Here is a 17,021-nt window from a genome sequence, read left to right on the forward strand (position 1 = left end):
GGCTGCGTGGCATCATGGCGGGATGGAACGCTGTGGTACCAGGCGATGGTCAGTGGGGTGGAGGGCTCAGTGAGAAGCTGCTGGCCGTGCCCCTGCCCACGGCTCCCATGAGGCCGGCTCAGGCCCAGAGCCTTCTCCCCACGACGGTAACACCAGCATGGCAAGGAGACGGACAGCGTACTGGGGTTTCAAACATGACGCATCCAGGAGAACCAAGCAGCATTTGTCGATGCAAGCAACAAGGGAGGAGCTTCGAGACTCTTGTCACATCCTTACAGCCCCGACAGCGTCCAGGAGACAATCTGGTTCACTCTAGCAAGACATGTCCTAAGCAATGACGAACAATTCTCTGGGCAGAGAAGAGGCAGACGGATACAGAGGGCCCTTGCCCTGGGGGTTGCTCACCTGAATGGTGGTCATCCCAAGCTCCTGGCCGACGAGGACCTGTCCGCCCTGCAGCTTGGCGATGCGGGGCTCCTCCACCTGCATGAAGTCACCCACCAGCTCCGTGATGTCCACCTGCCAATCTGAGCCCAGCAGGTGGGCCAGGTGGCCGCCCCGGTCCGCCGCCTCGGCCACGAACTGCGTCAAGACGCGCACCATGGCGTGCTGGTACTGGAGCGCGCAGCCGCGACCCCCCCTCCTGTCGTCGTCTTCCTCCTCCTCGCTGTCCCGGGCCGGCCTGTCAAATGGTCAGGTCGGGTTAGCAGGTGCTGACTGGGGCCGGCGGCAGGGGCTGCAAAGGTGAGCGGGCGGGGAGCCCAGCCCGGTGGGGTGAGACCCCAAATAACCTGACCACGGGGTGACACCGGTCCTGACAATCGGAAGGGGCTGGTGTGGTCAGCAGAGCTCCCAGGGGCCCCCACCTCCCAGAATGCAGTCAGCAGAATCCCGCCCCCCTCAGAGCGCAAGCTGCACCTAGTAACGTTCCCGCCGCGGAAGACGGTAGCCAAAGTGACAGGGTGTCACTTCCGGGATGCGGCTTTAAGAAAGACCGTGACTCTCCTTGCTTCGGAGTCTTTCCTTGGTTCTTCCCTTGCTCGGCCTGAGCAGGCGAGCCGCCACGTCGGGAGCAGCCCGGTGGAGCTAGCCAGAAGCCAGCGCAGCGGCGTCTCACAGCGTGAGATCGTACGCGTCTGCTTTAAGCCCCTAAGTCTGGGGACCCGTCATTGCATTGTGCAGCTCAGCTGACAGGGCTGTGGGCGACCGTGAAGGCCCCATCAACCAGCACGCGTGGCGGTCGGTATCGAACTCGAGGTAACGGGACAGTAAGCACAGAAAGGACCGGGATACTTGGGCTTGGGGACAGACGTTAGCTGCTCCCTTTGTGTCTGACGCCTTCGGCCCAGCCGGTTCTTCCTGGCACATGGCGGTCTCCATCTGAGCAACAGCCCAGTTCTGTGGCCGGATCTGAGCGGACACGGAGATGGGCCACGATCAGACGAAGCCAGTCCTCTGGTGCATCCTACCGGCTGCCGCCCAGCTCACAGCCCCAATAACCACTCCTAACCTCGCCCTGAGACCCCGCAACTAAGGAGAGGGTCCCACCAGCTCAGCCATAGAGACCCTGCAGAAGGGTCTCTAGAGGGTCCATAGAGGGTCACTGCCGAAACTACCTTCCCGCCACGTGTGGGACCCGCAGGCTGCATTCTGGAAGCTGTCCCCTCCCCCTGAGGCAGAGAGACTAATGGGGGTGGAGCTCCAGGGGCAGCCCTCAGAGGAATGCCAGTGTCCTCCCTGCTGAGCAAAGACACCAGGAGTGCTCCCTACTCTAATTCCACGTACGCTCACTTCTGACTTTCTATAGGTGTCTGCCGTGCTGGTCCTCAGTGTCTCTGAACAAAGAGCCTGACCTCTTGCTATTCTCTTGGTACCTGGTGGCCCGTGTGGATAAAGGACACCTTTCCTCCGGCAGACACCTCAGGGTAAAGGACCAGGCACACGGGGGACCGTCTTCTGACCTCATCTCCCCGAGACCAAGCAATCTCTGAACTTCTGGGCTGGGGGCACAGGGGCTGCCCAGGTCAGCAAAGTCTGCTCTCTGGTCTTTCTAGGGGACCTCTGTCATTCGCGTCATCCCAGAATCAACTGGCCCCTTCTTCCAGTATCGACCCATCGGTTCGGGTGGGGCTGACCTCTTCCAGGTGCTCCGACTCCAGTCAAGGAGTCATGGCAAAGCCTCAGCGGACAGTGTGATCTACGTCCTCGCTACACTGATGGCCTTGGGGACGGACACACAGCCCAAGGGAGGCCAGCGTAACTCTAGGGCCTCTGCTGGAACCAATGGGAAGGAAAGGCTGCACTTTCTGCAAGTCTGGAACTGCAGGAGCAAAGCTGGTAGAGGACGAGGCCAGCACACGCACGCCAGCCCACGAGGCGGGGACAGACTCCGTCCTGAGGGGGCCGATCGCAGCCCCGGGGCCAGTCAGGCCTGAAATTAGCTGCCCTGCAAATATGTGCCTTTAGCAGAAGCATGTTTGCCTCTGGTCTCTGATAGGAAGTCGTGACTAGCACACCCACCTTTTGTTGGAGACGATGGGCACCCTCCAGCCCTTGATCTGGTTGAGCTCAGTGTCCGAGACCTCGATCTGCAGCGGGAGCCGCGGCACCCACACGGTCATCTCCAGGGGGCTGCTCAGGTGCTGGTAGGTGAAGTTCACCACCACGTTCACCTTGCCTTTCATCTCCTTCCCGTTGACGAAGACGTAGTCACACCTGTCAGACACCTGTGAAGAGGAGAGAGGAGAGGCAGGCGGTGAGATCTTCCCATATGCCATTGCTGTGGGAACAGCAGATGCTGTAGGGGTCCGACCGCTCCTCCTAGCACCCCTTCTTCCGCCTGCCCGCCAGGTGCCACAGCCAGGCAGCCGAGCTCTCCTGCTGCATGTCCCCCGGCAGATGGCCCTTAGGCGTTGGGAGCCGTGCCCTGAGCCACTGGGTGCTGCATGCTGCCCGCCCACCTTGGCCTGCTGAGCTCTGGTCTGCCTGGAGGAGGGGCACCGTGTGCAGAGCCACCAGCCCGAGAGCCTCCTGCGGGGAGGCTGAGGCTAGTTTCACAGGAACTGCTCTGCTCGGCTCGGTTTCCCTCAACTGTGCCTCCTGCGCTCTTCAGCTCCCGCACGGATTTCTCTGGAGAACTTCCATCTCAGCTGCGCGCGTGGCTGCGACCTATACTCTCCACGGCTCCTTACTGAGCGCCGTGGGATTTCTCCCCGTGAGCCCAGCAGGGCACTGCCCCGCTGCTGTCTCTTCCTTCTGCGCTCCCCACCCTGCCCCACTCCCTCACTCTGCCTCCTGGAGCCCCTCCCTGGTTAAGTCCGTGTCCGGGGCTCTGTGCCCTGGACAGGGAGACACAGGCACGTGCTAGCTCCTGCTGTCCAGTGGGGAGCCCGAGACCAGGCACTCCCCCAGGAAGGGGCAGAGCCACAGCTGGGCACTGGGGCTGCGGCTGTGCCGGCCACATTCTCAACTCCTGCCCCGTACAAGACTGCTCCTCCCTGCTGGCATCTGAGAGAAGAACCAAGTTCAGTGGAAGAACCTCCTCCTCTTGTCTTTGCTTTCCAGCAATCTGGGTGTGTGTGTGTGTGTGTGTGTGTGTGTGTGTGTCCCTTCTCATCTTAAACCAGGCCTGGGTAAGTGTCCTAGGCTAATTCGTGGCCCCTAAGACGTCAGGTCCTGAGTCTCCGGAACCTGTCAGTGTAACCTTTTCCGGTAAAAGGGACTTTGCAGATGTGGTTCAGTTAAGGATGCTGAGATGGGCAGATTATTGGGTGACTGTCCTGCTGGGCCCCCAGGATCACCTGAGCACCCTCACAAGAGGGAAGTGGAAGGAGATTGGCGGCTGTGGCTGAGGAAGGCCACCCAGGAGGGGTGCCACACTGGGGGCTCTGGCAATGCAGGGCAGGATGGAGGCACGTCCAGAGGGTCGAAAAGGCAAGGACAAGCCTCTGCCTCAAGCCTCGGGATGGTGAGCTGCCAAAAATGCTTCTCAGTGCCTCCAGAACACGCATGTGGAGCCCCGGCCTGTGCCGGTGTGCTCGCGCGGCCCTCGGACGAGGACACAAGCCCGCAGTGAGCACAGAGGGAGCACTCGTGCGGTCAGAGAGCGCTGACCACGCGCCCGGACCAGCGCTGAGCGCAGCATGTGTGGTCTCAGCACACACCAGCACCCAGGAGGAGGGGGCTCTTGTCCTCAGTTCGCAGCTGGGCAGCCTGATGCCCCGAGATGTTGGGTAATGCTTCCGAGGGACGCACAGCTGGTAACATGAACCCCAGACTCCCGCCAGGCCATCCCGGCTGCCTCCGCCTGCCGGTGCAGTACCCCTGCCTGAATGGCCTTGCGGGCTGGATTCCTAAAGGATGCACCCCTCCCCCCTGCACTCGGAGGGCTATGGAGAAAGCAAAGCAGAAATGATCACATAGTTCCCCATCACGAAAAGCACTTCTGACGAAGGCCCCTTTCATCCTCCCGTCAGGCAGCCGGGATGCAAAACACACAAAGAGGGGCCTGGAGGTTCGGCGTCTGGGAACGATCAGCGACCACCCTGGAGAGAAACGTGGACCCAGGCCCACGGATGAGTCAGAGGAGGCTGTCTTCCTGAGTATCTGCCAATAGCAAACTACTTAAATCGGATGGACAGCCCGATGGAACAACGCAGGCGGCTTTGTCCCCATTGTGGCCTGGCCACCGCGCCCGAAATCTCAGGGCTTTTCTCTTTCAAGTCTTCCAGCAAATCAGGCTGATTGTCACAGATGAGCTGCCTGGAGGGGGGGAGGGGGGGGCGAAGGGAAGGAGGAGGAGGGGGAGGTGGGGGAGGAGGAGCAGGTGCAGGGGGAGGAGGTGAAGAGGGGGAGAGGGAGGGGGAGGAGGAGGGAGGGGGAGGAGGAGGGAGGGGGTTGGGTTGGGAAGTCGGGTCTTCAGGGCCCGGGGCTGCTTCCTGGATGTGACTTTCTCGTTGAAGGAGGGGTTCAAGGACAAGGGGGTAGGACAGCATCTCAGGCCCGCGGCCTTGACCCCCCTCCCCCGCAGCAGAAGACAGAGCCGGGTGGGTACTGGGGTAGACGATGAATACGGAGCTCAGTCTTCATGTTGTGGTATGTTTTGCTTTGCTTTGAGATTCAGTGTTTATTCCTCAAAGTAGTGAGAAGGAGGGGGAGCTAGACACGATGAAAGCAGCAGGGAAGGCAGGACTCCACACCCAAGCAGTGTCCTGTAAGGGGCAGGTGGAGCCACGCCATCCGGGTAGGAACTGCAGTACTCGGGCTGAGGGCAGGGTGCTGCGGTAGACGCATGCACGTGCGTGTGCACATGTCTGTCTGCGTGTGTGGTGTGTGGATGTATGCGAGATGAGCATTGAGTGTGCATGTTCATAGGCATGTGTGCACGCATGTGCACACAGGTGTGTGTGTTTAGGTGTACATGTGTGCACGGCCATGTGTGTGCACCCATGTGCATGTGTGCGTATACATACGCATGTGTCTGTGTGCACGCACTGTGTATGTGTGCACACGTGTGTGAATGTGCAGGTGCACAGATGTGCACGATTGCACACGTTGTGTGTCTGTGTGTGTGGGTATACATGAGTATGTGTTTGTGCGTGCATGTGTGTATGTGTTCATGTGAGTGCATGTGGGCAGTGTGTGCGCAGATGGGTGCGCGTGCAGGTATACACATGCATGTGTTTGTGTGTGTGCCTGTGCACACATGAATGTGCGTGTGTGTGCAAGCACAAAATGTTCATGGCAAGTAATAAGAGCACCAGCTGTCTGACGGGAGGGTCTGTGGATCTCCGCCCCTACACTTCTCCGGGTTTCCGTGCACGGCCAGAATCTGCACGTGGCAGGGGGCACAACGTCTTGCCAGCAGCATCTGGCCCTAGTTTGGGCGCACAGTGGGACTGTGCTTCTAGCTCACATGTTGTTAGGGACGGAAACCTCCTGACAAGAAGTTGGGAGCAGGAGCTGCGTGCCACCTCCCCGTGGGGACATTTAATTTCCCAAGAAGGACCTTCCCAGGCTTCCCGTCCCTATGCATGGTGCCAGCACCGCTGGCGGTGGTGACCCCAGCCAGGAGCCCAGCAGGCCACGCCGCTGAGCTCAGAGCCCCCCGCAAAGCTGCGGGGACAGGCATCAGGCAAGCAGAACTGTCTCATTTGAAGTTGCTGATTATGGGTTACGTTCCTTCACGTTAGCCAAGCTATCCCACCCAGCCACACGCACAGACATGTCCTGAGGACTGCATTAGTAGCGAAGGAATGCACCAAATTCACAGGTTCCGTGGGCTGCGGCAGGGTGAGTAAGACACATGAGATAATGAGAGGGTGCTGGGAAGATCCTAATTCCTGGAAACACAAAATGAGCCAGGAATGCAACTGGGGTCTGCCCTGGGGGCCAGAGGTCTTGGTTATAAATAAGCATCTTTCCAGGATGCCCAACTTCGGGGACCCCTTCCCCCAGCACTGCCTTGTGCTAATGGCTTTCTAATGATGGAAAACAGTGTGCAAAGGAAGTAAGCGAAAACCAGGGAAGAATGACCCGTGGCTTTGCAAGGCTGCACCTTGGAGGAAGCTTTGGGGAGGTTGGTGGGGATCGGAGGAGAGAATGAGGCCCACCCAGGAAGGACTCCGGCAGGGAATGCAAGGGGGTGGTCTGAGTCTCTGTGCTGGGGAGTTGGGGGCATAACACCTGCCTGGGGGTCCTGACGCTCACAATTGCATGGTTTGGGGACCCAAAAACGCCAGCTCCTGTTTGTTGTCATTCTCACAGGGGAGCAGACCTCAGCCTGGGGGTGTCCGAGATCTTTCTCTGCCTATGACTCAGCTCAGGCTGCGAGTCGGGGGGCTGCTGCCCTGCTGGCCCGCCCCATCCTTCACTGATTCTGAGTGTGCTCCAGCCTGTCTGGGGGAAGCAAAAAAGGGGTGTGTGCGCGAAAACACCCAGAAAGGGTGGGGGGGAGGGAGACTCACATGGCAGATGTCATTCACTTAAAGGTTTTGAGATGAGATTATCTTGGATTTGGGGGCAGGCCACAAATGTCATCAGCATCCTTGTAAGGGAGACACAGAGGGAAACCTGAGAGAAGAGGAGGAGGCCACGTGTAGGTGAAGCCAATGACGTGGCAGGGTCACGGCCACTCGGGCAGGAGGGCCGGCTGCCAACATCCCCCCCACCAGGAGGCAGGAGCAGAGCTCCCAGGGGCCCCAGAATTGTAAGGAAAGTATTCCTGCTGCATTAAGATAGCAAACTCATGGTCCTTTGTCACAGTGGTCACTGGAGACCAGTCCCCCGGCCCCGGGGCATGGCTCTCCCTTCCTTGTCCCCTACTCACAGGCCTTCCCCTGGGGCGTTCCACACCGAGCCTCCCACACGGCTGCCGGCCCATGCTTGGCTCCACGCAACCTGACCGAAGGCTGGGTTCACTCTGAAGTTGGGAAGACCCCTGTCGGGCCCTCCCCATAGCCCACCTGGGTCCTCCGGCATCCTGCAGTCCCTGCAATAACCAGATGGGCAGGACTTGTCCCGTCTCCAGGCTCCCAGCTTCCCCGCCCTCTCCCTGACTGTTGCCCGATGAATGGACACACCGATCAGTCCAGGTGAGCAGACAAGACCTGCCTGCTCCTTCCGAACGACGCTACACGGTGCTGAAGGTGGGAGGGAACGATCTGGGGGGACTCGCCCCTCTTTCAGACTCTGCTTCCAGGCAGCCGCCCTGTGCCATGGTGAGGATACCGTCCCCACACTGGCCCTGCTGTGCACAATCCCTCACTTGAGTCAATTTAATGCCATCTCTCTTTTCTGTTCAAATGCTGTAAGAATTCAAATCTTATTTAAATATCACCGACATTCATGGTAAAATGTATGTTTTTCTGATGTTTTCTCTTTCCTTCCCCCCCACCCAAGAGCTAGAGGTAAGGATATTAGAATTCTACCCCTCCACCCAGATTTGGTAAAAGTAAGCAGCCTATCAGGATATTTGCACCCAGTTCTCAAGGGAGGTGTTACCTGTTTGAGATTAGTCTTTATCCTGGACAAAAATCACACCATTAATAATAGTGATAGCAACAGGCGCAGGGTCTAATATTTGCTGAGTGTTTGTTATGTGCAAGGCAACTATGCTAAGCATCTCACACCTAATTCCACATAATCTTCCACATATGTCTGTTGGGTAGGTACTGCTGTCTCATGTTCCAGAGCAGAAACTGAGGCATACCCTCCCATGGCCATGCGGGACATGTTTCACTGGGCTAATGGATCAGAAGATAAATTGGCTTACCAGGCTAGGCTAATTTATCGGGAGGCAACTGGCATCCGTTAACACAAAGTAGGCAGGCTTCCACCAAGGGACAAGCAAGTTTTCAGTGAACACACGAGGACAGAGAGCTGCAGCGGTGTGCAAAGGGAGCGAGCAGACTGCAATCGGATGGCCCGGACAGGGGCTCACCTGTGTGCCCCCTCATTTCCCTCTGTGGAAGCCATGGCTCCCAGGATGTCAGGTTGGGACTCATTTTGCAAACAGGGCCTTGAAGAAGTAATAAGATGTGGCCTTTTGTCAGGAGCAGGACACGCAGAGGCCTGGGGTGCTCGTAAGAAGGGGGGGCACATGTGGACAAAGGGAGGAGGCAGCCATCCCCAAGGACAGCAGCCTCAGGAGAAAGGCGGCACCCCGACCTTGCACTTCTAGCCCCAGAATTGTAGGAAAATCAACATCTGCTCTGTAAGCTTCTGGCCGGGGTATCTCCTTATGCAGCCCGAGCCGAACCCTAAAGCCTGTTTTCCCACTGCGGGAGGAGATGGTCTGTGGGCAGGGGGCCCCCAGCACTCAATGGGGCTTCACATGGCAGCGGTGAGAGTGGGTGCCCAGGACTGCTCTGCCGCTCTTGTCCAAGGCTTACATGCAAGGACTTGACTCATCCCCGATGGTCACCTCGCAAAGCGGAGTTCCCACAAGGCCCACCGTGCAGAACAGGAAACTCAGGCATGGGGTGACCGGTTTGGGTTTGCATGGCTGGAAAGCACTGGGATTCACACCCAGGCCATGTTGGCCCTGTTCTCCTGGCACCACACCGTGTGACTGCAGAGCTCTCTAGGGAGCAGACCCCGAGACAGAAGGTCAACCAGGCAGCAGCTTCTGTGGACGGAGCAGGAAGGGGCACAGAACGGGCGGGGGGCTCTCCAGTCCAGCGCAAATCTGGCGAAACCCCTCCCAGCTACAGCAAGGGGCCCGGGGGCCAAGGCTGGCTGCCCACGAGAGAAACCACATGTGGGTGCCAGTAGCCAGGGCCTCATGCCTCCGTCTTTATCATCTGTCAGCTGTCAGAGGAACCGCACGGCTCAGCTCAGAACCGAGGCACCCAGGGAGCTCAGCTACCCACACTCCTCAGCAGAACAGAGAGCCCCTTCCGGAGAAGCATCCGAGGGGCCCCCCTCCCAGCCCACGTGGGCTACTTGTTTATGTCACCACACACGGATTTTCTGGCATCTTTGGAATCATCTGTGTGCAACAGCCTAATTTTCCTTCTAAAACACTAAATTTAAGTTCCCAGGAGGCTCTGTTATTTTAAAACCCAAACCAAACCTTTTGCACGAGCCCAGTTTCCCACTTGTAGCGTTCCCCTGGGTCAGAAGGAAGAAGGCTCTTTTGTCTTTGTTCTCAACACGACTCCACACGGGGCCGGGGCCGTGGGTCACAGTGGCCTCCTGGCCCATGCCAAAGTGGGCGTCCAGAGCCGCGCCCAGAGACTCACGCACATCTCCCTCTGGGGCTCCTGGAGAAAAAACTCCCCATTACGCGCAGATGTACACGCACAAAAATACAGACACAAGGGGAAAAACCGGAATCCTTGGCGAAAGCATCTCCAGGACTGACTTCCGTTCTGCCGCCAGCACTCAGCTTTTCCTCGAAATACCTTCTAACGGTCCTCGGAAGCACGCAGCCCCCTCTGGAAACTACCAGATGTGCGTCTCGCTCTTTTCCTTCCCTTGTGGATGGCATGATGGTCTTGACCCTGAAGGCACAGTCAAGGTCAGGAGGAAGTGGACGTGTGCTTCCTTTTGGACCTGAGTGTCTGTGTTCCCTTTGCAGTCCGTGGAGCTCCTGCAGGGACAGAGCCCAGGGGTATGGAGCCCGTGTCCCCCACACTCCAAGCAGCAGCTCCGGAGCCCAGCTTGAGAGTTCCAACACGGGACACGGGAGACACCGGGCCTCAAGAGTCGGGGAGGGCCGGTACTGTCCTGGCGCTCCAACCGGGGCTAGGCTCTTTGGGGCGACCCTGCAAAGCAGAGGTCTGATGTGTCCCCTGCACCTTTCTGGGCTCTGCCTCCCAGGATTTTCTCACTTCCTTCCGGGACCTGCGGGCATCACCCCAGTGCCCTCACCTGCTGTGGGGCAGCGGCTGGTCTGTGCAGTTTCTACTCCACACTCTCGGAAGCCGCTGGGTTAAAGCTGTTCAGAACAAGGGTTCCGCCACCCAGGGCCCCCTCCTCAGAACCCTGGGTCTCACGCCCAACGGTAACCCCTCACATTCAGAGGGACCCGTGACAGCAGAGCAGTGACCTGTGCAAGGGGACATTGTCTCTGTGTTTGTAATTCTGGGGCTGTCTTGTTCTTGCAGGTCCGGGCGGGGAGTCGGGGGAGGGCTGCTGTATTACGCTGCCTCCGTGGCACCCCCTGGGTCTCTGCTCCCCCTTTCAGCAGGGGCTTCGCAACTTTGTATCTAGTTACAATCCCCCCTATTCCATTCTCTCTGGTCCAATGACAGACGCACCTGCCTCCCAGCTGTGCCCTCAGTGATATGGCGCAGGAAGGAGGCAGCCGCCTTTGCCGGGGGCAGTGTGACTTCTAGGTCCTTCGCGAAGATGTCTGCAGGGTGGGGAGGTGGCCGAGCATCCCCGGAGACGGATCCGGCTTCCATTCCTGGTGTCCTCCTACCCAGTCCTGACACTGCCCAACTCCAGGGGTGACATGGGTCCGATACAGCAGAAGTGACATGTGTCACTTCCGAGGGGGGCACGAAGAGCCAGCGCGCATTCTCTGTGATCTTTCCTCCTGCCTGGGAGCCCCGAGATGCAGGTGCCGAGATGCTGGGCCATTTCTGCTTCTGTGGAGGATGCCCTGCGGGGCACCCACCGGTATCTGAGAACAGGGGGTGTGGGCTGAGGCTCTACCCGGCCTCGCGGAGCCCACCCTGCCTAGCTGGTGTGGTGGGGAAGACCGGTCTCCGATCCGCAGCATCCTCTAGGCCTGGAACGGCGCCGGGGCCCAGTGGATATGCCCTAACACACGGATGAACGAACGGAGGTGAGACCCACTTTGCAACGGGTCCTGATGTGGGTGGACTCCAGTGTGGCACCAAATTCACTAAGCCCGCGGGTTCAAGCTGGTCGCTCATGGCACCTGCATTGTTTGACGAATATTCCGCAAGGCCCCCTTTAACATCCTGAAAGGGACTCACCCGTAATAGAACTCGCCTACAAGATGCTTTATTAACATTACTGTCCCTGACTGGGTATACAGTGCACATAAATTTATAAGGGAGTGATGCCCATTATGAAGGGCAGCTTCTTCAGCACGACTCACCAGGAAACGTCTCGAGGCTCCCTCACCCGGCACTTGGAGGCAACCAACACGTAGACCACCCTGCCCGCCCCCCTCCCCCACAAAGGCCTCGGGTCCCGGGACAAGGGCACAGAGAGGCGGCCGCAGCGGCTCAACGCCGTGCCCATGAGGAGACCTCCCAGGTGGGCGACAGCTCCTGGTAAAGTAACCCACAAACCCAAGCATTCCTTCGAATTACCCTGCGTTGGCTCCTGAGAAATTCGGTGTGCTGTGTATTCAGCTGTGGTCCAGATAATAGGGGCACCTGTTCCCCCTAGAGGGACATGTAAATGTGAGGGACGCGGGACACGTTTTTACAGCGTGAGACTGTTGGGGTGGCCACACTGATGGACATTAGCGCCTCTGACTTTTGCTCACGAAACGCACAAGAACAATGCAACGTTCCCACCTTTTGGCCGACCCGCCCCCCCGGGACATTTTATCCTTAGACCTGGCCCTGCTGGGTCCTCGGAGGGCACTCAGTGGCCCCAGTGCATGAGCTTCCGTTGCGCAGGTGCCAGCGTTCGGAGGAGAATCGCGGGCTTGCTGTCGGCATGCGGGCAGACGAGCCAACAAGGGTGAGGTGTCTTCACTAGGACCAGGGTGTGCCTGGGCGGCCCTTCTGCTTTGTGGCAGAGGAAGGAAGCAGCAGCAGCTGCTGGGAGCAGCAGGGACAGCGCACATTTATCTTCCCCGCCGCGAGAATGAGCCTTCCTGTTAATGGCTCTCCTCCCCTCATCAGTCCCTCTCCCGACCCCTGTCGGCGCGCCTGTGGTCAGCATACAGCAGCCGCAATCCAGAGGCTCGCCTGCCCTCCTCTGGGCCGGCCCCTCCGCCCGCCACAGGAAGTAGCCGGGGCCGGGGTCTGGGCAGGATGTCCTGCTGGTAGAGGACGCCCAGGCTTGAGCCTGACCACCGCTGAAGATACTCCGAAGGGAGAGGGCATCCTCCCTCCTGGCAGAGGCGTCCGTGCGAATGGCGCCCTTCCGCCAGAGTCCTGCAGTGCGCAACCTGTCCAACCACACAGGGCGACTCTGGAAGACAGCGCTTGACTCTGTAGCATGGAAAACACACTCAATCATCCCATCACCAGCCCCGTTGCCAAAGACATCATGGGCTCTTCCCGCTAGTTGCTTCCCCGGCACTGAGCCCTCCCTCCCAGGCTGAGTGTGCTGGGTGTCACCTCTGCCAGCCCTTCTGGGACTTCTGTCTCAGGCTTTCCCAGTCAGGGTTTACTGGTGAGTGGGACGGCCAGCTCTCACTCGTGAGACCATCTGCTCACCTGCTCCGGCCTCGCTCCTTCTACGGAGCTCCCCTCGGCAAGTCGCCGAACAGGAGGTCTCCCTTCCATGCCTGTGCCATTCTCCCCACTTGTAGGGAAGGAAATGCCAGGAATATTCCACCAATGGCAGCCAAACAGACAGACAGGTGCAGACCAGGAGCTCCGACACTGGCTCATTTTACTGACCTGATGCTATGAGCTGCTTGCCTCACCTGTGTACTCCCCACCTGTGGGCTCCAGGACACAGCTGCACACCAGGAGCAGCTTCCCACCTGGAAAATGGGAGTGATAGGCTAGCACTCCCCTCAGGGAGATATAGGGTTGAATGGTGGTCCCTGGAGGCACGGGGAGCAGGTCCCAGCACGTAGGAGAGAGAGTAACACAGCTGGCTGACGTGATGGAAACCCAGCCCATGATGGAAACCCTTGCCAGCCCTTCTGGCAAGGCCGCTCTCAAGTCCGAGTCTAGCCCAAGTCTGCATTGTTGCAGGATGGACGGGTCCCCTGCATCATCTCCCCAAGCAAGCACCACCAGCTCCCCGACGGCTGCACTCCCGTTCCCCGGCACCAGCCGAGACTCCTGGCTTCAAGGAAACCCGAGGAAAGTCACTTTCCCCCGACCCTGGCAGGAGAGCTAAGCCAAGCTGCTCATCTGTTCTCCCAGCCTGGTCTTGATTTTGGAGTTTGGGTTTGGGGAGATGGCTCAGATCTGAAACCTTTGGGCAGCCTGCTGGTGTGGGACAGGCGTGGTCTCACAGGAAGAGGGGAGACCGCGGCCCCACTCGGGCTGGTGGGGGTCACGGGACCTCCTCCACCTCCTCTGCCATCGGGAGCCTCTCGGGCCACCGCCTCTGCTCGTTCACTCAAACGCGTTATTCTCCAAACTGTAGCAGTTCCATCCACCTGCAGAACATCAGAATCAGACCTAACCTCTAGTTCTAATATTTTGGTTAAAAATTTTGACCGGCTTTTCCCATCGTTTTGTTCTGACATATTGTGAATGGAGAGAAAAGACTGGAATTGTACAACGAACGCCGGAGACCCGACCCCAAACTTTCATTCGTTTTTCCTGTACTTGCTTCATCACAGATCTCTCCGCGCTCCAACCCTCTGCCCATCTTCTTTTATGATTCATTTCAAAGGAAGCTGCAAACTTCAGTACCGCTAACACTAAATGCTTCACCCTGCCACATCTCTGCTCCCTCCCTCCACGCGCCCTCCGCAAGGCTCACTTGCAGCCCAGTTCTGCCCCTTCCGAAGACACACACGGCCCCTGAGTGTGCCCCACAGGCTGGGATCCAAGAGCCCTGGCAGAGGGAGAAAACAGTAAGCTCTGTCACATCATCCACCCTCCCACCTCCATAGAAAATTCACTAGTAGTGATTCATTCCTTTGGCAATAAGGCTCTTTGGTCCCTATTAACCCCAGAGCGAGCCATCCTTAAGTCTTTCTTTAAATTTTGCCTTCTTTATTTTTCTGATCAGTGACAGAATATGACATAGATACAAATGAACGTGAACCCTGTAATAGTATGAATAATTACAAAGCAAGCATAGACCCCCAAATCAAGAAATAACTCATTGCCTCAGAAGAAATAGCTGTGTTGTAGTAACACCATCCCTCTCTGTCTCATCAGAGGTGCCTAAGTCAGCAGAGAAGAGGGGCCGAGATGCTGCCTGCCTCCTCCGGTGGCACAGACCGCCCAGCGCGACCTTCCATGTGAGTCACCCGGGTTCGTGCTGCTCGCACACCTCCGTGGGCTCCAGACACCACACAGGTGCATGAGGGAGAGAGCGGGTGCTCTGCCTACTGTCACGGAGGGACCACCGGGGTGGACCCCTCGGGGGCAAGGCGCCCAGGGACAGCCCGCATACCATTGTTACTTTACACCATGTGATTGTATCACCAAATCGGAATACATGATAAAAACCCAGATCTCCAGGACCCTCCGCAGACCTTCCCCACGGTGTTGGCTGGTGTCCCCCAAATTCTTGTCTACCTAGAGCCTCAGAATGTGATCTTGTTTCGAAATAGGATCTTTCCATCCCCACCCCCTACCCCCTACCCACCTACCCCCCCAGCAGCCCTCAGTTTGTTTCCTAGAGTTGAGAGTCTCTTATGGTTTGTCTCCCTCTCTGATTTCATCGTATTTTATTTTTCCTTCCCTTTCCCCAGGGCGCCTCTCTTTTGTTTCTTAAATTAAAATACGAGTGAAATCACATGGGATTTGTCTTTCTCTGATTGACTTACTTGGAACCCCTTCCAGTTCCATCTGCGCCATTCCCCTGCCCCTGCCCCAGCGGAAATGCTAACCTCCCCCCGCCCCCGTATCACAGCCCACGCTTCCCCGTTTCTAACCTTTGGTATAAACGGGGTCGCACCATGTGTTCCTGTCTGGTTTGTGGGAACACGCACGGTTCACTCATCCATCCTCCCGTGTGGACATCTGGCGATTTCCAGGGTTTGGCTATGACGGGTGATGCTGTCACAGACAGACATGTACCTGTCCTTGGAGGGGCACACGCAGGCATTCCAGTCGGGGCCGGGGCTATCTGGGGGTGGGGAGACTCAAAGCCTCACAGACTTTCCACATCCCTGCCCGCTTGGGCTCCCTTAATCACTTTTATTTGGACAAAAGTGCACAGAGCATTCTTTTAAAACCCCAGACTTATCCGCTCACTACCGCATTCCTCTCGGGACACCATTCTGAAAACTCCTCCGTGGTTTTCCATCACTTTGGGATAATACAGTAAATTCTCATGGTGCCCCACGTGGTCTGATGTGGTCTGGCACCCGCTGGCTCGCCAGGCCCCACTGGCCCGTGTCCTCCGCAGCCCCTGACTAAGTGAAAGGAACCAGGCTGCACACTGTGTGACATTGTGGCGAAGGCCCAACCCCGGAAACGGTGAAAATATTGGTAGAAAGATCCGGGGTTAGGAAGGAGGGAGGGAGGAACAGCAGAGCACATATTTTCTTTGGGGCAAAGACACGGAAATGGTGGCTCCGTGTCATTCCCCATTTGACGAAAGCCCAGAGAATGCACAACACAGAGCAAACCCCGAGGGACACCATGGGCCTTCATTACTAATCAATTATCAATATCGGTTCCAAAAAGTCTCCAAAGGTACCTAGTACTTACTACATCCCAGGTGCTATTCCCAAGTGCTTTCCGTGTTTCTTATGACCTTTGCAACAACCCCATGAGGCAAGTGTTATTACACAACTAGCTTATGGGAGGGAGACAGAGGCACCGCGGGCAGGAGCTGATGGCCCGGGCTCGCGGCCGGATTGCCCAGCGCACCCTAACTCGAAAGGCCCCGAGACACCGCGGACTGCTGGATCTCTACTCTACGGCAATGAAAGAAACCCTGACATCAATGAGTATGTCTTCTTCCTGTGATTTTTAAAATTCATAAAGCTTTGTCGTGTGCAATGAATCTTTCATACTGGCTTTTCAAGTCTGGATACCTCATTGGAGATTTTTCTTTCCGATTGCTAATTGCTTTGGCATAAGAATGGAAAGTTGATACCGGCTCACAGTTTAAAAGTGAAACAGAACAGGGGCACCTGGGTGGCTCAGTGGGTTAAAGCCTCTGCCTTCGGCTCGGGTCATGATCCCAGGGTCCTGGGATTGAGCCCCGCATCGGGCTCTCTGCTCAGCGGGGAGCCTGCTTCCTCCTCTCTCTCTCTCTCTCTCTGCCTGCTTGTGATCTCTATCTGTCAAATAAATAAATAAAATTTTTAAAAAAATTAAAAAATAAAAGGGAAACAGAAAGGAAGCAGCAGGCACCTGGGAATGCCTATGACTTGGAAGCCCCGCCCACACCTGTCGTGTTCCCTGCCCTTCACCCTGAAGGTGACGGTGGTTGGTACAGGCTCCTGTGAAGCCTTTCCAGGAGTCTAGACCTGCACGCACATACACTGAAGCATGCATTTTCTTATTCTTTCTAAAATCATGATGGCCAGCATCTACGTTGTGCCTTTTTTCCCCCTTAAAAACATTGCTTCTAGATAGCCCTAAATCCTTCTCAGTAAATTTCAGTGTGCTGATATTCAAAAGTCTACGAATCCAAGTCATACTTTTACAGATGATGGTTAAGTGGAAAATGGACACCAATTTTCCTTTCAACATAGAGGGTGGGCAGAA

At 57.2% G+C, this 17,021-nt stretch overlaps 1 protein-coding gene across 1 annotated transcript in view; it reads right to left on the reverse strand.

Moving 5' to 3' along the window:
- Positions 1-17,021, reverse strand: part of TMEM132D (transmembrane protein 132D) — a 571,909-nt gene that overhangs the window by 9,294 nt on the left and 545,594 nt on the right. Inside the window, exons 6-7 of the mRNA XM_082699872.1 lie at positions 2,521-2,726; positions 406-682 (exon numbers count right to left, since the gene is read on the reverse strand). Of these exons, the coding sequence (XP_082555998.1) occupies positions 406-682; positions 2,521-2,726 (483 nt within the window). The remainder of the gene's footprint in view (positions 1-405; positions 683-2,520; positions 2,727-17,021) is intronic.

The sequence above is a fragment of the Mustela nivalis genome (genome assembly GCF_964662115.1).
Source record: "Mustela nivalis genome assembly, chromosome: 14".
Classification (NCBI taxonomy): domain Eukaryota; kingdom Metazoa; phylum Chordata; class Mammalia; order Carnivora; family Mustelidae; genus Mustela; species Mustela nivalis.